Genomic DNA, 21,012 nt, shown 5'->3' with positions numbered 1-21,012 from the left:
AAAAAAAAAAAAAGTAAATAAAAAAAAAAAAAAAAAAAAATATTATATAAAAATAAGGTAAATAAAATATAAAAAAATATACATATATAAAAACATAATATTTAAAAAAAAAAATAATTTTTAAAGGATTTATAATTAACAAATTTTGTGGAATTATTATAATACCCTTTTTATTTAAATAATTCTTTTTTGATATAAAAATTATATGCTTAAAATAATAATTAAAATTTAAGCAAATTTTATATTAAGGTTTTTTTTTTTTTTTTTTTTTTTTTTTTTTTTTTTTTTTATGCATAATTTCTTTATTCTTCAAATAACATTATTGAGTGTATCAAAGAATTTGTTTCGGTTAAGATTGTAAAAAATTTTTTTTCAATGAAAATGATTTTATAAATTCTATTATTTTAAATGGAATATATCTTACTCTTTAGTTAAATGTGTTACCTAACTAATGAGTATTTTAAACTAAATTTTAAATTAAAAAAAAAAAAGAAAGAAAAAAAAAAAAAAAACGCAAAATTTGAAGTTTTAATATAACGTCAGAAATATATATACAATTTTATATAAGAAATTAAGTAAAAAGGGAAGTATTAATCAAGAACGTAAACATATTTTAACAGTTTAAGAATAAATTTTATATTTGATATATTTATTTTTTTTTTTTGTTTATTTTTTCACTTTTTTTTGTATTTAATTTCTACTTTTTTTCCTTAGTAAGGTAATAAATTTTGTACTTGTTATTAAATGATTTTTTTATGTAATATTTTTAGTTATAAAAATTCTTAAAAACACAAATATATATATATATATATATATTTATATATATATATATATAATGGTAGAAAAAAAACCGGAGGAAAATGTTAAATTATTTTTAAAATTAAGTGATGGAAGAGAAAAGATAGAAGATGATGGTGATGATGAAGATGATAAAAAAAATGAGAATACGAATTATATTGAAGAAGTAAAAAAAAGATGTTTATCATTTACTTTAGATAATAGAAAAAAAATAAATAGTTTTAAAAATTTATTAGAAGAAGAAAAAACAAAATTAAGTTATGATAATAATGAAAACATAAATGTAAAGAGTATAATAAAAAATGATAATATAAATAAAAGAGAAAATATGGATTTGTTTGAAAAAGAAAATAAAGAAAAATTTAAAAAATATGAATTGTTAAATTCAGAGATTATTAATAATACTGTAAAATTTTATCGACTTGAAGAAAAAAATGATGTTAATAATGAAAATAACAATAATATAAAAAAGGAAGTTAATGCTATAAAAGAAGGTTTCAAAAAAAAAAAAATAAACAAAGATAAAAAATTTAAAATGGAGAATTCATGTGAAGACCCAATGACAGATCATAATGAAACTATTTCATTAAAAGTAAATTACAAAATTCATAAAAAAAATAATTATGAAAAATCAAAAAGAAAAAGTTTTTTATCTATTACTTTAAATGAAAAACAAAGTCATGCTATAAATAAAAGTAGCATTTGCACAGATAATGTGAAGTTTTTAAATTTTTTAAATGATTATGAACAAAACACATATTATTTTAAAAATAATAAATCATATAACAAAAGAAAAGGAAAAAAAAAAAAAACAAACATAAAAAAAAAAGAAAGATACGATACTAAAGAAACATTAAATAATTATATTTTAAACATTGATGAAAAAATTAAATATAACGAAAAATATAATAGTGAAAATATACCTAAAATAAATACATCAGTAAATAATTATCCTCGTAGTGATAAAACGGACACATATATTAATGAATCTGATCATGAAAAAGAAAAAAAATATATGAATGAAAATCGTTTAAATAACTATTCAACTACTATTAAGGAAACCAAAGGTATATCTTATAAAAATAAACTTCGTCTTGCATTACAAGGAAAAGGAAGATATTACTTTTTTCCTAAAAAAAGTATATTAAGAAAAAGAAAAGAAAAAATTATAATATTTTTAAACCATAACTATTCTATTTGGGAAAATGGGAGATTTAATGATCATTTTTATAAAACTGTTCATAAAAATTATGATTTAGATAATTTAGAAGAAGAAAAATTATTAATCGATTATCATGAAGATAGTAAAATTAAAAAAATAATTTATAGAATCTTTCCTCAATTTTCAATATTCAGTTTACTTTTATATGTTACATTTATTCAGTGGGTAATTTTTATTTCACTCATATCTTTAAAATCTGATCTTCCTCTAACACTTTCAAGTATTTTTTAAATATATATATATATATAAATATATCATTTATAGAAAATATTAAAATATTAACCTTTAAGAAATATTTTAATATTTACATTTTTAAAATTAATAAATATATATATATATATATATATATTTTTTTTAATTATTATTTTTTTTTCTTTTTCTATTTTTAGATGATTCTCTAAAAATTTTTGGAAGTAATTATCCTCATGATGTATTTAAAAATGCAGAAGTTTATCGTCTTTTTACATCCTTATTTTTACATTCTAACTTTAATCATATTTGTGCAAATACATATGTTCAGTTGACTGTTGGATTTTTATTAGAATATTTATATGGCACATTTGTTGTATTTTTAATATACGTATTTACAGGTTAAAATTAAAAAAAAAAAAAGAAAATTAATTAAAACAGAGAAAAACGAATTTATATAAAAATAAAAATTTTATTATATTACTATATATATATATATATATATATATATATATATATATATATATATATATATATATATATATATATATATATATCAATTTATTTATTTATTTATTTATTTATTTATTTTATATAGGAATATATGGAATAATTTTATCTTCTCCGTTAACTTATTGTTATTCAACGACTGAAAGTAGTAGCAGTTCATCAGGAATTATTGGAATGTTTTTTTCAGAAATTTTAATGATGACTAATTTTAATGTAGATAAAATAAGTATTAGTGTACATTTATTTTGTTTTTTTCTTTTACTTTTATTTCTTAAATTTTCTCTAAATACAGTCAGTATTAATATATATAGCCACTTTTTTGGTTTTCTTGGAGGTAAAAATTATTTTATCTTTATATATATATATATATATATATATATATATATATATATATATTTATATTTATATTTTTACTTTTTTCTTTTAGGATTTTTGATAGGAATTATATTAAAACGTAACCAATTGAAATATTTTTTAAAAAATAATTTGCTAATTCAAATATTATGTTCAGTTTTTCTAATAATAAGTCTTGCAACAGCTATTTTTTTATCAACATATGTTGTTCATGAATGTTAAAATTATATATAAGAAGTTATATTTATTAAAATAATAAATAAATAAATATATGCATATATTATGTGTAATTTTAATATATATTTATTTTATGAAAATTTCCTTTCTTTTTATCTCATGGATTTTAACGTTTTTTTAAATTCTTTTATTATTTTTTAATTTTTTTTTTAAATATTTTAAATATTTAATTTTTTTTTTTTTTTTTTTTTTTTTTTTTTCTTTTTTTGTATTAGAAGAAAGCTATTTTTGTCATTTTTTGTATTTTTAGAATAAAAAATTAAAAAAAGAATATATATATTTATGTTTTCGAAAAAATGCTTTAATGTAAATTTTTATTTGTAACTTTTGTATTTAAAATTATTATTAATTATTAATAATTTATTACTAAATGGATGTATAAAATATTACAATTGAAATGGATATCAAATTATAAATTCCCATTTCTTCATAAATATTTTATATATGTATATTACTTATGTAAAAAAAGAAAAAAAAAAATTGAAAATTTTAATTAAATTTTCCTTATATTTTTATTTTCAAGATACCATTTTTTTTTGCTTTGTTTACTATTTCATATATTTACAAATTGAAATAAAAAATAGAGAAATATTAATTTTTCTGTCTTATTTTACCTTATTGATATTATTATATTATTACCTATTTAATATTCTCAAATTTAATTATTTAATAATACAACAGAATAACTCTAATTTTATCCTCCATTTTTAAAATAAATTAACTGGTTATTTTAAGGAAACTTGTAATTAATATAAAAAAAAAAAAAAAAAAAAAAAAAAAAACATTGATTTTATGTTGAAAGGAATGATGGATATATTCTTTTATTTTATTTTAATTGATCATATTAAAATTTTTTATTTTAATTTAAAAACAATATTTACTCCATGACAATTGTATTTAATATATATAAAAAATAAAATAAAATAAAATAAAATAAATCAATTCGTGAAAATTTTATAAACAAAGAAAAATAAAAATAACAAGAACTGATAGTAACAAATATAGTAAGATTCGTAATTATTGTAAATTTTATATTTTATTTATGAAAATAACTTTTATAAAATTCCTTTTTTTCTCTTTTTTTTTTTTTTTTGCTTTTAAAAATATAGATATTTAATTATCAAATGATATTCTACAATCACAAAAAGCTTACCTGCATAATGTGTTATTAGGAAATCTTATAAAAGTTTTACACAATATTTAATACTTAATTCATATAGATAGTATTGTTTATATGAGTAATATTTTTAATATAAAAAATACTTTACCTTCTATTGAATAAAAAGTTTCTTTATTTTTTAATTAATTATATTATTTGCTATATGACATTTTTGAAGTTTAACTCCCAAAGATTTAAAGGAAAAAAAAAAAAAAAATATGAAAATAATATAATATTTATTAATTGGATTTAATAATAATATTTTCTTTTTAATATAACTTACAATATAAAAAAAATTAATTATTTTTCTTATATATACTTGTCATTTTTTATACTCTTTGTGTTTTATTTATTATATAAAATAATATTCCTTATAATAATATTCCATATTAATAATTGAAATTCTAAACACTGTAAAAAAATAATATGAAATATAAAAAAAAATTTTAATTTTAATATTAACATAAATGATATGCTACATATTATCCTTTATTTTTATTATCTGTGTAAGTGAAGAATGCATAAAAAAAAATTTCATGCAAAATCATCAATGAATAATGAAATTTGTATTATTTTATGTAAATACATATATACGTATTTTTTTTTATAATTTAGAAGTTTTCCCTTTATGAAATATATACATCTTTATTTTATTATATTTTATTTATTTTGTTAACCACTATTAAAATTTATAACCTATTTTTATAAATTTATTTATTTTCAAAAAAAATAATAGATCAACTCACTTTTTTTTGATGATTAAAAGATCTTTATACATAATCATATTTTTCCTTTATTTTTTTTTTTTTTTTTTCTTTACATTAATAATAAATATCTTAAATCTTTATTTTTTTATTTTATTTTATTATTTTTTTTTTTTTTTTTTTGGTGGGATTCTAAAATAATATGTTTATTTCTTAATATTTACAAAATATGAATATTGAAAAATTCCATATATTTTTTTTTTTTTTTCACAATCGTTTTAAAGTAAGAAATTCTAATAATAAAAAATTAAACAAGAGTCAATCGTTATAAGACAATGTATTATTATTAAATGCATTAATGGTATTTAATTTTTTTCCTTTTAGTATTACTTTAAATAAGCTATTAAAATAGCTTTATTTTTTTATTCATTTCATTTTTAACATATTTTATTATATTTTATATTTTAATATTTTAGTAAGGGTCTATATTTTAAAGTGTTTTAAATTGTTTTTAATTTATTTTTTTTATATAAAATGTTTATTATAAAAAGTAATTTAGAAAATGATAACTCATTGGATACTAACTTAAAAAAGGAGCACAATAAAATAAACAAATTTATAATTATACTGATTATTATAATTAATATATTAAGTCTTTTATTTACGTTATTATTGGCTATAAAATTTTATTTATGGTAAAAAAGAAAAGTAATTAGATTTTATTTTATTAAAGATTATATTTTATATTATATTTTTTTTGATATTTTTTTTGATATTTTTTTTGATATATTTTTTTTTTATTAGTTTTTTTAATGTAACATCTTTTCTATTTATTTTAACACAAACATGTTTATGGTCGTATTTAGCAATTCTAAATGTCTATGATCAAAAATTCATTTTTTCAATTTTTACATTTTTAGGAATTAATTTATATACACAAGTATTTTAAAAAAAAAAATACAATTTAAAATACATTGACAATATAAATAATATTTATAATTTTTTTTTTTTTTTTTTTTTTTTTTAGTGTTATCAAAATTTAAATAAGTTATTTTTATCTGATGATATTCAGGAATATCATTATATGTCAATTGCACTTTCTCATTTACCATTCCTTTATATATGTTATGATATTGTGATATTTCAATATGACAGTATTTTTATTAAAAGTAATATAAATAAAACTTTAATAAATAAGTTATATATAATGTCTAAATTTTGCTTAAACTTTCAAAGTCATATATATATTATTTAAATTTATTGATTAAATAGGAAATTATTTATATATTATTAATTTAATAATATTATTAATATACATATTTTTATTTTTTCAAGGCACACAAGATTATACTTATAATGATAATTCTTTAATAATATTAAATTTTTTAAGAGGATTGTTTTGTTCTTTTTGTATAGCTGCAATTTTTATTATTTCTATGATTTTAAATATTCAGAATACATTTAGAACTTATCCTTTGATGAAATTATCAGATTCTAAAACAAAAAAATATCTATGTAAAAAAAATAAAATAAAAAATAATTTTATATGTGTATATATAAGAAAAAATAATGTTTAAACTTCACATTATATTGTTTCAATAAATTAAGTGAAGTTTATATTTTTGATAGAAAATGAAACATTTCATAAATAATATATTCATAAAAATATTTATATTTTATTTAATTTTTTTTTTTTTTTTTTTTTTTTTATATCAGTTTTTGTATTTTTGTATTATTTTATCGATTCTCAAATAAGAATTGTTACATTTCTCTTTATTATAGAAACGTATGAAGTAAATCCATTTAAAATATTCGTTTTTATCTTTTCTCAGGTTTTTTATAGAATTATAAAAAAGTTTATATAATAGTATAAATTATTATTTTTTCATTTTATAAAATATTTTTTTTCTTTGAATTATTTTTTTTAATATAGATATTGACTATATGTGTATGTATTGCTTTTGATACTCACATTTTTAAAAATATTATTATCGGAATATCCGCAATTTTAGTTTCTCCTTTATCCATAATATTGCATTCAACGAACAGGTGATAAGAAAAAAAAAATATATATATATATATATATATATATATAGAATGAATTTTTTATATCTTTTTTTTATGTTAAATTTTTTATTTTAATGCAGAAATTATGGAAATGAAAGAGTTGTAAGACTTAGTAAGTTATTAATAAATTTTAGATTTTTTGAATTTTTTTTAATTCTTTTTTACGGATCATTATATTACGATGATGAAGAAATAGGAAATACTTTCATATTATATGTACAGTAAGATTATTTTTTTAAAAAAAATTTGTAATTTTTTATTTTTCTAAATTATTTTTTTTTTTTTTTTTTTTTCTTCTGATTCTATATATTTTATTATATGTTTTTGTCTTTTTTTATTTAGGTTAATTAATCTTATATTATTATTTTTTCTAATAATAATTTATAAAAAGGTGATATCTTGTAAAAGAAAATTTGAAGAAAGTGGTGATGAATTTAATGTAGATATATACAATAATATAAATGATAACTAAGTCTACTTATGTTTTTTTTAAAATAAGAATTATGAAGGTATTAGATATTTAATATAATAAAAATATGTAAATAATTCAATACTTCTTTTTTTAAATAAATATTATTATTTTTAATTATTTCTTTTTTTTTTTTTTTTTTTTTTTTTTTTTTTGTCGTTAATTTTATTTATATAATAATAATTTTGTTATATTTAAAATAGTTATAACAACATCATAATCAATGTTTTCGCCTAAAAATAAAAAAAATTATGCTTTTAATTTCGTAAAAATAAATACATATTTTATTTTTTATTTTAAAGAATACATATTTATTTCATTTTATTTCATTTTATTTTATTTTATTTATTTATTTATTTTTTTTTTTTTTTGTACATTTAATTTTGTTAAAACTAGTATAACAAATGTCTCCATCAGTATTTTTTATATTTTTCTTATAAGTTTCTAAATATTCTTCTAAATTCTCTATAACATTCTTATTTGCTAAATATAATAATAAAAATGAAATTTATATATATATATATTTTTTTTTCATATATTTCTATATTTTATTTTATACCATTATTATTATTATCTTCTTTATTTATAATAAATGTCTGAAAAAAATATAAAAAAAAAAAATTAATTTTTTTTAAATGAAACAAATAAAATTATTATATGAAAATTAAATTAATGTCTTATTAATAGATTAAATAACCTCATAAGAAAGAGAAGAAATACAATTAAATGTCATAATATCCAAATCTTTTTTTGTTACAACATTAAGTAGAATTTTCAAAATCTATATATATATTTATATAAAATATATATATAAATTTTTATAAAACAAAGAATATATAAATTTATTTTAATTACTTTTTCACTATAGCTCTTTAAGTCAAACCATAATGGTTTTATTTTAACTGTCTTTAAAATAGATAAATTAAAATATATAAATTAAAAAATATATATATATATGTTTTAATGTATATTAGTATATATAAAATTTTTTAATATTCATTATTATATGATCACAAAATATATATATATATTACTAATAATAGGAAAAAGAGTTTATGAATAATAATTTTATGATTTCTATTTAAAGGTAATATATTCCTTAAAAAAAATGGTCTAAAAGAATAAATGTAATTAAAACAGAATGACTTTGTTCTTAAATTCAAAATAGTTGACAATAATAAAACATTTATTATTGCAAATAATAAATCATTTTGTATATCATCCCATTCCTTTAAGAAAAAAAAAAAAAAAAAAAAAAATAAAATAAAAATAAGTTAATTATATAAAAAAAGTAAAAGTATTATAAAAATATATATATATTATATAATTATAATTTAACGTTTAAAAAAGAACTATTAATTAAAAAAATAAAAAAACTGAAAGCTTCTTCATCAGGTAAAATAACATCCTATAAAAAAATAAAATACATAAATAAATAAAAAAATAATTATAAAATTAATTATAAAAATGTTGTAAAATTTTATAAAAAATTATATAATATTACGTTTGTTAATAATAAACTTAATAAGAGGGACAATGATGAAACTCTAATATTATTTTCTTGACTGTTTACTAAAGGATAAAACAGATTTTTTCTAATTATAAATTTTTCTTTATTATTTTCAAGATTGATTAAAGATTTATCATCTTGTGATAATATGTCCTCTGTATTTTTGTCAAATGTTGTAGATAATTTAACTAATAAGGGTGAAACAGTTTTCGTAGAATTATGTAAAGGTAATATAAGTAATGATAATATTAATAATGATAAACTCTTAAAATGATTATCAGTTGATTGAATAGAATATATTAAAAGACGTATTAATGATATAGAAGAAGATAGAACATTTATATTTTGAATTTGATAATTTCTTCTACAGTGTAAAATTAGATTTAATAAAAAATAAAAAAAGGAATTTTCAAATTTAGGAAAATTGTAACGTAATTCTATTTTTTTCATTAAACTACTTTGTTTATTAAAATATTCTTTTAATGAATTTTTTACATAAATAGATAATTTTTGTAACAGAGTAATTATATTAAATATATCAGTTTGTGCATAAACTTCTAAATTTTCAAAGAATATAAAAAAGAAGGAAAATATATCATTAATTTCTTCGGATTTATTTTCTAATGTATTCATATATCTAATAATAGTACTCATCATTTTATATAAACTTAAAGATTTTGAATATTCTAATGTATATTTTCTTAATTTAATTATTAAATAATAAACATAAATTACATAACTATTCTGTATTTTATCCATTTCTACATTTTCAAAAATATTTTTTACTAAATCCTATAGAAATAAATAAATAAATAAATATATATGTATATATATATATTTATATAATATTTTATTAAGTTTTTTATATTATAAACTATTAAAAAAAAAATTCTACTATAATTTTAACTAACTTTATTTTTTGAGATGCATAAATATAATCTATTATCTATTTGTTCCATTTGTTTTGATGAATGTAAAGATAATTCTAATTTCATTATATAAATAATAAACGAAAAAAAGTTATTATAATTACTACTATTAATCTTTATGGAAAAAAGGCAATCAAAAGCAAAATATATATTTTTTATTTTTTTTATATCTAACCACAATTGTAAATTAATTTTGTGCATTTCTTTTTTAATATAATTAAAAACAATTAATATTTTTTCTTTTGTAATAAAATAATAGGAATATGATAAAGACATAAATAAAAAAAAAGGATTAATATTAATTTCGGAATCATTAGATAAAAATATATTTTCAACAAAATTATCTGTTTTACTATTGCTTAATTTTTTCTCAATGAAAACTTTATCATAATTTAAACTAAGATAAAATATATATATTACAGTTTCAATTATTCCTTCATTATCATTAAAGTTAAATAACAACACTTTAGAAAAATAAAAATCATTTTTTTTTATTATTTCTATTAATATATCTTTCAGATTTTTTTTTTCTTTGAATATTTTATCCTCTTCATAAATTAACAGATTTAAAATTCTATAACACTCAAAATCTTAAAGAAAGAAAATTGAAGTAATATATAAAAAAACAGAATGAACAAAAATAAAATAACATATTATTAATTTAAATATTTATATATATATATATATATATATCTTTTTTTCATTACTATAATTTTTATGGGAAACATACTGAAAAAATAAAGTAAAAGGCTTGTTTTTTATTAAAACTTCTCTCATTCTTTTTTTGTATATTATAAATTTATCAATAATTAAATTATTTTCATCCTCTTGATTTTTCTTTTTTTCTTTTTTTTTTTTTTCCTCCTCTTCTTCGTCTTCGTCTTCAACTTGTTCTTCATTTTCGTCTTTGTTTCCCCCTTTTTCTGTTTTTTTATATTCTTCCTGTTCTATATCAATATCATTATTTGAATTTTTTTTTAATTGAAATATATAACTCTGAGAAATGCAATCTACATGACTTAAAATATTGGAAAATAAATGAAAAAAAGGATTAAAAAATGATGAGAAAAAAACATTAGAACTTATATTTTTAAACAAATTTTTTCTTTTATTTATATTATCAAAAATAAATATACAAGAAAGGTAAAGAAACTTTATAAAATATATCATATCTTTTTCAAAATTATTATTATTTTCTTTCATAGAAATTCTAAAGAAATAGTGTAATTCTGTAAGGAAATATAAGATTGATTTTATAAAATTTAAAATTTGAAACTCGTTTTCATTATCTGAATTTTCTTTTTCATTTACAACATTTAGATTAATTAATAAATCTTCATTTTTATTTAAAATAAAAATTAAAGCAAAAAGTAATTTTATTATCGATAATGCTAGATCATTCAAAAAATCATTCTGTTCATTATAAATTAATTCTAAATATACTTCCTGCTTATTTGTATTTACAATTTTAATGATATTTAAAGAAATTTTTAATATTTTAAACAATGCTAAAATATTAGTAACATAAACTTTATTAATTAAATCATTTAAATTAAAATTTTCATAACTAATGTTATTATTATATTCATCAGTATTGATATTATTATTATTATTTTTGTCATTTTTATGTTTATTACTAGTGTTTATAACATCATTAATATAGTTTTGTTTTTTATTATTAGAATTATCCAATATGATTTTCTTTTTTTTGTTTTTAGAAAACTCTATTTCATTATTTTCTGATTTATAAATTTTATGATAATTTTTATCAGACATTTGGTTTTCTTTCAAATTTTCATATTCAGTCGTTTTTTTTTCTCTTTTTTTTATTATAATGCTTTCAAAAAATAAAATAATATCTTTAATATCTGTAGGAATAGTATTGGGTGATATTACTAAAAAAGTAATAATATTAATAATTTTAAAAATGTGGAATATTCTTATAGATGAATAAGTTATAGAGATAAGCATATTCAAAGCTTTTAAGAAATAAAAAAAAAAGGAAAAATTATTACTTCCATTATATATGTTATCACTTTTATTTACGTATTTTAAAATTACATTTATTAAAACATCAAGCATATAATGAGCATGTGTATGTGAAAAGAGTGAATTGTTAAAAAAAAAAGTTATTAAGAAATTTAATGCTTTTTCTCTTAAATTTTCATACTTAGTATTTGATATAAAATCAAATATCCATTCAACTAATGAAGTATTTGATATTATAATGTTTATAATTTGTTCATCAAAATCACAAAACTTATAAAAAATATCTAGACATTTCATTTGTATGTTACTATTAAAATTGTTTAATAATGTTTCTTGTAAATTATCACACAAAATTATAAAAATTTGTAAATCTTCTGATTTTTCTAGTATTCTTAAATTAATATTATTCTTTTCTATAGAATCTAGGTTATTTGATTCCATATAATTTAAATTATTAATATTGGGAGATTTATAAGTAATTAATTTTGCACTTTTTTCATTTTTTTCTAGAATTTTTTTGTTATTACCCTCATAAATTATCGATTCATCTAAATGTTCACTTGTTTTATAAAAATCTAATGAATTATTATAAATTTCTTCGTAATTATCTTTAGATATATTATTTTTATCAAAGTCACTTAGAATAATCTTACTATTAATGCTACAATTACTTAAATTTAGATTACAATAATATAATTTTTTTTCTTCATATTTTATATTTTCTTTTTCTTCTTTAATATTGTAATTTTCGCTTTTAAAAAAATTTGATTCACATGTTATACTTTCACAATTACTATATTCTTCATCTAAGTTGACTCTTACTTCTTTATTTAAGTCCATTTTATATTTTATTAAATTTTTTTCTTCTGGTATTTCTAGCATTTTGCTTGAATCTCTTTCTCTTATAAAATCATTGTAATTCTCATTTTCCATTAATTTTATTTCATTTTCATAATTAGATCCATTTAACATTATTTGATCGTTAATTTCGTTGAATTCACTGCTGTTATATTTTACATGGCAGTAATTTCCTAAATAAGACTTTCCTATATCTTCCTTATAGTTTTTATTTTTGTATTCATTTTCACTAACTTTATATTCATTACCTTTTTCTTCTTTAATTTTACTCTGATAAATATATTTCTTTCCAGTAATATCATTAACTTCATTATTTTCATTTTTATTGTATTCATTTTCATTAATTTTATTATTATATTCATTATCTCTAACCTCATTTTCATTAATTTTATTTTTATATTCATTATTTCTAACCTCATTTTCATTAATTTTATTTTTATATTCATTATTTCTAACCTCATTTTCATTAATTTTATTTTTATATTTATTATCTGTAGCCTCATTTTCCATAATCAACGTTGTAAATTTATCATTTTTGTTTTTATTAGTAGATACATAAGGAGATATTATTGTTTTGTTATCTATTTTTTTTGTGTTATTTATATCATAAATAATTGTGTTAAAAAAGTAATTAATGTCATTATAACTCTTTGTAATTATATAAAAGAATTCAATATAATAGCTACATAAATCCGTTTTCTTATTAATAAATTTAAAATTTTTAATTAGGTTAATAAAAAAATTTTTTAATAAATCTTTATTAATTTGCCATAAAGAATTTTCACACCATAATTTATAAATAATTTGAAGAGTTAATAAAATTTCATTGTTTTTATCATTTTGCTCATCAAAATATTCTTTCTCTTCATGAGAGTTAAAGTTTTCTTCATTTCCTGAATTATTTTCATGTGAATGATTACGAATAAATATATTCATAAATTCTTCAATAATTGAAGGTTCATCCTTTAATGTACAATGTATAATTTCAACATTATCTATTAAATTTTTTAAAAATTTAAAAATAAAAAAATACTTTCTTTTATTTTTAGAAAATTTTTTTAATCTAACGAGAACACAAGTATAAATAGCGTCTTTAAAGATATAATATAAATCCTCAGTGCAAACATTTAAAAATTCTTTGCATGCATTTGTAGCTAACTTAATTAACTCACTATTAACAGAATATGCATAATCATCATTTATTTTTGATATTCCTTCTAAAAAGCTAAAGGAATCTGATAAAAACAAAGTATGATCTAACAAAAAAAAAGAAAAATGGTGGCGAAAATCATAGCAACTTTTTATAGAATATATATCGTTTATGCTTTTAAATAATAAATATTTTTTGTATAAGGGAGATTTATTAAAAAATATTTTGCTTATACATTCTACACATAATATATTTTGGGTTTTATCAACAAAGATTTTATCATGATTTTCTAAAACATGATCATCGGTAAGCATTAATAAAATGTCATTAAATATTATATTTAATTTTATCTCCATTAATATGCATGCATAAAAATATTTTCCTAAAAAATATAATAGAAAAAATCTGTCTATTAATATATATATATATATATATATATATATATACTATAAAAATAAATTTATTTAAAAAATGAAAAAATTTACAAAATAAAATTTAAAAAAAATAAAATACCTAATATATGTAAAAATTTATTAAGTTTTAAATGTATTATATTCTAATGATACATACACGAATAAAGTTAAATTACAAAATATTTTTTATAATTAAGAATTTGTTGTTCATTGAGATTTTTAAGCTTTTGTTATAAACAATTTCACTTTTGATATTTCATAAGGTATATATGAAAAAGTGGATTTATTTTTTAAAGAAAATATATGTAAAATTATGTCATTCTTCATTTTATATAATTATTCTAATTTGTTTTACACTTTATTCATCTATAATTATAATTAGAATTTTACGTAATTTAGAATTTTTTTTTTTTTTATTTTACTCTTTACAAATAAAAAATTTAATTTTCTGAAATCTTTTAAAAAAAAATTTTGATCATTTTACTATTTTGATTTTTCTTTTTTTCCTTCTTTAGCTATTTTGTACATAATATAATTCCTTTTTTTTTTTTTTTTTTATTATAATAAATAAGATACAAAAATAAAATGTGTGTTGCTACAATAAATTTTTAAAAATTTTAATTAATTTTTTAAAAAAAATAAAATTAAAAAAAAAAGTAGATCTATTGTTTACACATGTTTTGTGTTAAAATATATTGTAAAATTTATCATTTCGTGAAAAATAATATAAAATTATAAAAAAAAGCAAAAATTATATACATTCTATTCTTTTTTATATATAAAGTTATATCTTAATATAAAATAGGGAGCTAATCTCTTCTGTATCATTTCAAGACAAAATGAAAAATACAAAAGTACACAAAAACAACGAANAAAAAAAAAAAAAAAAAAAAAAAAAAAAAGAAAATGAATAAATAAAAATAAAATAAAAAAATAAGTAAATAAAAATGCAAATAAGTAAATACATAAACATGAATTCTAAAAGATAATTAAAAAAAAGAATTACAAGTGACTATTTTATTTTTAAAAATTTTTATTTTTCTCTAAAAAAATTTTGGGGGTACACCATACTTATACAAATTAAAATTAAAAAAAATGATAATAAAATAAAATTATAATGAATAATATTAATTTAATTTTTTTTTTTTTATTTAATAAATAATTACATATATAAATATTTAAATAAAGCTTCAAATATGTATTCAAACACAAGGATATATAAAAAAGCAAATTAATATGTAAATGAATTAATTTATATATTAATGAATATTTATTATAAAAAAAAAAAAAATACTTTTATAAAAAATATAGAAAATGAAAAAAAAAAAAATAAAATATTAAAATTTGCACATCATATAAAAATAAAATTAAATTACTATTTTAAACCTTAAAATATTTTTTCAACAATAAAAAAATTAATTTTTTTTAAAAATAAATTACAATAGTTCACATATCTACATGAAAATGAGAAACATCAAAATCTATTTCTTTATATTGTTCAAGTGTAATAGGTGGCAGTTTTTTATATTTCCTTTTAACATTGTATACATGAAAATCACTTCTACAATGAAGTTTATAATTACATTTTTCTATTTTTACCAAACAGCTTGTACACATTATTACATCTAAAGAATTTGTTTCATCACTTAATGTTTTCCCTAAATTATGAGATGGATGATCTTCTACATTACTACCATTATTATTATTTTCAATTATTTTCCCTTTATTTTTATTTTCATTTTCGCTATCAACATAATTATTATTATTTTTATTTTTTCCTTTTTTTTTCTCTTTTTTATTTTTATTATTTTTATTTTCTTCTTTATTTTTAGTATCATTACATTTTGTTTCAGAATTTTCTAAGTTAGTCTTTTTTGGATTTAGTGAAGCAATTTTGACATTGTTACTTAAAATTTTATTAGAGCAATTTTTTTTGTGTTTTTTTGTAAAATCATCAATATATCTATATACACATGGATAACACAAAAATACTATTTTATATGTTTCAATATTCTTTCCTTTTTTTTCTATTTTTTCTTTTTCGTATTTATCCTTTTTTTTCTGCTTTTTTTTTATATCATCCTTTAAACATTCATTCATTAAATTTTCGTTGGATTTAATAAATATATCATTTTGAATATTTTTTGTTTCTTCTAAATATTTATCATCTAATAAGTTATTTTTTTCTTTTACATCACTTTTTGATAAATATTTGCATTCTACACTTTCAGTTGTATCATTTTCTGTTATCACATTTACTATATTTTTATCTATTGTGTCTTTGTTATGTATATTTTTATAATTTTTAGATAAATTGTTTATAAAGTTATTATTTTTCATTAAATCATTTTCCTCTTTGTATTTATTATCACAACTATTAAGAATAGTATCACTTGTATATTCTTTATATTCATCTTTGCTATTTTTCTCAGTAATTGTTTGATTCGTATCATTTATATCTTTTTTATTTTCTAATTTGTTATTTTCTACAAGATCATTTTGTTCTAAATCGATTATATCTTTTTTGTATTTTTCTTCACTATATTCATATTTATCATTTTCTTGTTCTTTATTTTTTTCTGTGTTACTAGAATTATATATTTGATCATGTTTGTTTTTTATATCATCTTCTCTCTTAATATTATTAGTTAATTTTTGCTCTTCAATAATAACATTATGACTATTAAGAAAATCTATTACATCCTTTTTTATAGAATCATCACAAATAATTTGTATTCTCATAAAAGCTCTTTGAATTACATTATCATATTCTTTACTTAAAATATCAAAAACTTTTAGGGCTTGTTTTTTTGCACTATCATCAATATTTATACTATACCCAATATTTTTAACCATACCTAAAATGTTATAAATTTAAAATATTTTAGTATCATAATTTAAATCAATATATATATATATATATATGTATGTATTTTTTTTTATTAATTATTACTTTCAATCATGTTTGTAGAAAGAGGATAACCAGTTTGCGGATTTACACTCATTTCATGTAAAATTTCAATCATATCTTTGTAAACTTTTTCTTTTAAAACATTTCTTTCTTTATTACTTATTTGTAAAGTACCTAATTAAATATATCATATTTGAAAATAAACAATATGATGAAAATATATATATATAAATATATATATATACACATTTAAAAAAAAAAAAAATAATATTTTGTACCTTTTTCCAAGATAGTTTTACATATTTCATAATTGTTATCAGAATTAAAACAAGAATTTAATTCTGACTTTTTGGCAATTTCTCCTTTTGATATATTAGTAAAAATTAAATGGGATTGAAGAACATCATCTATATTCAACTCAACTCCTTTAAAAAAAAAAAAAAAAAAAAAAGGTAAAATATTTTAAAAACTTAAATTAATTCTGAAAAAAAAAAAGATATTAAATATATATTATTTTAACCATCCCTCCAATCAATAATTTTATTTTTATAGCAAGCAATTTCAAATTTCTTTCCCTTGTGCTTGTATTTAACTATAGCAACATTAGTAAACTTAACTTGGTTAATTGGCTGAAATAATGCGCCCATTATTATATCATATTTGATATTTTACAGTTAAGAAAAAAAAAAAAAAAAAAAAAAACTATATATACATAAATTGTATGCTGATATTGAACTTGTTAAAAAGATGTTTTATTAAAGATATAATAAAAATAAAAGAAAAATAGGATGAGTAATATATTAAATTTTCAACTATTTTTTTATTTATAAAATTTATTTTAACCTAGAAGAAATATATTTTTCTTACTGGCAAAATTTAATTAAATTTTTTTTTTTTTATTAACATATTTAAAAATAACATGTATAAATGCATATATATATATATAAAATATTTTCGCTTCTATTTTTTGTGAATTTAATGTTTTATTATTTATTTATTTTTTTTTTTTATATTTCTTTCTTTTTTATTCTTAAATAAGCTATTGTTTATCATATATCTTTTTTTTTTCTTTTTATTTCATTTTTTTTTTTTTTTTTTTTACATAAAAATTCAAAGAACAGTAAAAAAATTTTAAGCAGCCTTTAATTTTTATCCCATTTTTTTATTTAATTATCTCATTTTATAGTATCAAAAAGTTTAACTATTTTTTCAATTGTGTGCATTATTTAATGTAATTTTAAATAAATTTAAAGAAAAAAAATAAAATATTTGCTTACAATGAAAGTTCTAATAAAATTCATAATGTAAATTGAAGTTGCTGCATCAGTAACAATTATATATATATATATATTTTTTTTTTTTTAATATATTTACTAAAATTAATTTTTAAAAAAAATTATAAGAAAGATTAAACGAAAAATTATAGAGTAATATTATTGTATAGCAACATAATTGTTTACACATAACGGTGTACAAAAAATTATATTCATTAAGACTTCTATAATAAGAAGTGATTAATTGTATATTTATAAATAAAAAAAAATAAAATAAAAAAAGTACTTTATATTATGTTTTATTTTATTAATAACACGTTAATTAAAAATGAGTATCAAAAAATTAAAGTAAAAAATTAAAAAAAAATAAGTAATTTTTAGACAAAATTGAGGGAAAAAAAAAAAAAAAAAAAATAATGAAAGTTATATGAATAAAATTTACACTAAAATATATTCAAGAAATTGTGTTCGTTTAAAAATAATGTTAATAAAAACTAAGTTTATATTATATATATGTATATATATATATAATATTTATTATAATTTAATTTATTAAAAGTATAAAAAAAAAATTATTTTGAAAAAATTTATTTATAATATCTAGTCCCGCATCCACAAACATTAAGCCATAAACTGTCGGCATATTTCGATGTCTTAGTCTATTATAAAAAAGAAATATATATATATATATATATATGTTTATTTATTTATTTCAAATCTTAAGATATTTAATATACCAAAGGGGCTTTTATTTTCATAATATTTTTCTTTACAGTAAGAATAAAAAAGAAAAGTAAAAAATATGAATTATTATAATTTTATTTTCCATATTAATTATTGATTTGATTTTTTTTTTTTTTTTTTTTTTACATTTTCTATGGCTCCATATTTTAAAAGTAAATGATAAGCTTAAAAAAAATTTTATTAAAATAAGAAATCATTAAATGATGTTGATTAAAAGACATTTATTAAAAGAGAAAATCTTATTATAAAGATATTATTTTTTTTTTTTTTTAATTTTTTTTTAATACCTTTTGAATTAAAAATGCATTTATCTAAGGCTGTCTCATCATAATCATCTTTTATATTAATGCCTAAATCTCCACCTTTTTTTAAAATTGCTTCTATCCAATCAAGTGGTACCTTAATAAAAAAAAAAAAAAAAAGTATATTACATTTTATATAACATTATCAAGTATCCCATATTTTTCTTAATTATAATTATTATACATATATAACATATGCTTTTTTCATACTCTCTTTTCACAGGCAATCATCAGAGCTGTTTGATTATTTCTACTCAATGCATTAATATCTATACCTCTTCTAGCCAATAAATATCCCACTATAATTTTTTTATTTAACAAAATAGCCATTTGCAATAGTGTAAAAACTGGTTCATTTGAACTTATGAAAAAAAATAAATATAAATATTAATAATAAATATTTATATGTACACTATTTAAAATAATACATAAATTTACAATTGTATATTTTCACATATTTGGAAGTTTTAAGGAATGATCAGATAAAAAAACTTATAAAATAATTATTCACATTTGTAAGTATTTTACCCTTTTTTAAAATTAGCTATTTGTACATTCCAATATGGTTTCAACTTTTTAACATCTTCTATTGTCATTTCTTTTAATATATTTACAATAGAAAAACCAAATTTTTATATAGAAAAATTTTAAAAATTAGAATTAAAAAATATTCATTGAAATGAATTATTAATAGTATTTATTTTACCTGATATAACATCTTCATTGATTAATATACTTTCATAATTGAACATAGTTATAAAAGAAAAAAAAAAAAACTAAAAATAAAATTTATATTGTTATTTAGTAAAAAATATTTCTCTGATGAAAAAGAAAAATTTTCTGAGGTAAAAAAAATTATACTTATATATAAAATCAAAAAATTACATATAATTATTCTATAATATGTTTTATTAATTTTCTATTTTTTTTATAAAATTTTTCACAATTTATTTTCTAAATTTTTGATTTAAACTGTTATATACATAAGTAAAAAGGAACAAAAAAGTAATAGAGTTATGCTGATTAATAAGTAAACTATAAAAATATTGTCACTAAATAAAGTAATAAAATATTATAAAATAGAAGTGTGTAATAGTTACATTATATATTTCTTCATTTTATAATCTATAAGAAAATCGTTAAAAAAAATTATATATATATATATAAATAGACATACAAAAAAAAAAAAAAAAAAAAAAAAAAAAAAAATAAAAAAAAAAAAA

At 15.9% G+C, this 21,012-nt stretch overlaps 5 protein-coding genes across 5 annotated transcripts; 2 read left to right on the top strand and 3 right to left on the bottom strand.

Moving 5' to 3' along the window:
- Positions 1-835: 835 nt before the first annotated feature.
- Positions 836-3,295, top strand: ROM8 (rhomboid protease ROM8, putative; the record flags this gene model as incomplete). Its single annotated transcript, XM_028671825.1, has 4 exons — positions 836-2,240; positions 2,410-2,610; positions 2,808-3,053; positions 3,147-3,295. The coding sequence occupies 4 exons, from the start codon at positions 836-838 to the stop codon at positions 3,293-3,295; spliced, it is 2,001 nt and encodes a 666-aa protein (XP_028528439.1).
- A 2,412-nt stretch (positions 3,296-5,707) lies between these two features.
- On the top strand, positions 5,708-7,712 carry PGAL8A_00282700 (conserved Plasmodium membrane protein, unknown function; the record flags this gene model as incomplete). Its single annotated transcript, XM_028671824.1, has 8 exons — positions 5,708-5,868; positions 5,978-6,113; positions 6,201-6,342; positions 6,509-6,688; positions 6,890-7,005; positions 7,107-7,222; positions 7,321-7,461; positions 7,583-7,712. 8 exons carry the CDS (start codon positions 5,708-5,710, stop codon positions 7,710-7,712), a joined length of 1,122 nt encoding a protein of 373 aa, XP_028528438.1.
- A 162-nt stretch (positions 7,713-7,874) lies between these two features.
- On the bottom strand, positions 7,875-14,459 carry PGAL8A_00282600 (conserved Plasmodium protein, unknown function; the record flags this gene model as incomplete). Its single annotated transcript, XM_028671823.1, has 10 exons — positions 7,875-7,942; positions 8,085-8,192; positions 8,269-8,305; positions 8,407-8,490; positions 8,565-8,615; positions 8,744-8,938; positions 9,049-9,117; positions 9,214-10,011; positions 10,131-10,738; positions 10,856-14,459. 10 exons carry the CDS (start codon positions 14,457-14,459, stop codon positions 7,875-7,877), a joined length of 5,622 nt encoding a protein of 1,873 aa, XP_028528437.1.
- Positions 14,460-16,004: 1,545 nt separating this feature from the next.
- Positions 16,005-18,116, bottom strand: PGAL8A_00282500 (ribosome maturation protein SBDS, putative; the record flags this gene model as incomplete). Its single annotated transcript, XM_028671822.1, has 4 exons — positions 16,005-17,416; positions 17,512-17,643; positions 17,748-17,894; positions 17,990-18,116. The coding sequence occupies 4 exons, from the start codon at positions 18,114-18,116 to the stop codon at positions 16,005-16,007; spliced, it is 1,818 nt and encodes a 605-aa protein (XP_028528436.1).
- Positions 18,117-19,330: 1,214 nt separating this feature from the next.
- On the bottom strand, positions 19,331-20,541 carry PGAL8A_00282400 (ankyrin-repeat protein, putative; the record flags this gene model as incomplete). The annotated part of the gene is made up of 7 exons (XM_028671820.1): positions 19,331-19,402; positions 19,481-19,510; positions 19,614-19,651; positions 19,775-19,886; positions 20,000-20,150; positions 20,318-20,387; positions 20,496-20,541. The coding sequence occupies 7 exons, from the start codon at positions 20,539-20,541 to the stop codon at positions 19,331-19,333; spliced, it is 519 nt and encodes a 172-aa protein (XP_028528435.1).
- Positions 20,542-21,012: the final 471 nt, after the last annotated feature.

This window comes from Plasmodium gallinaceum (genome assembly GCF_900005855.1).
Source record: "Plasmodium gallinaceum strain 8A genome assembly, contig: PGAL8A_v1_87, whole genome shotgun sequence".
NCBI classification, from domain to species: Eukaryota; Apicomplexa; class Aconoidasida; order Haemosporida; family Plasmodiidae; genus Plasmodium; species Plasmodium gallinaceum.
The sequence above is the reverse complement of the archived record's forward strand: the minus strand, read 5'-3'. Positions and strand labels throughout refer to the sequence as shown.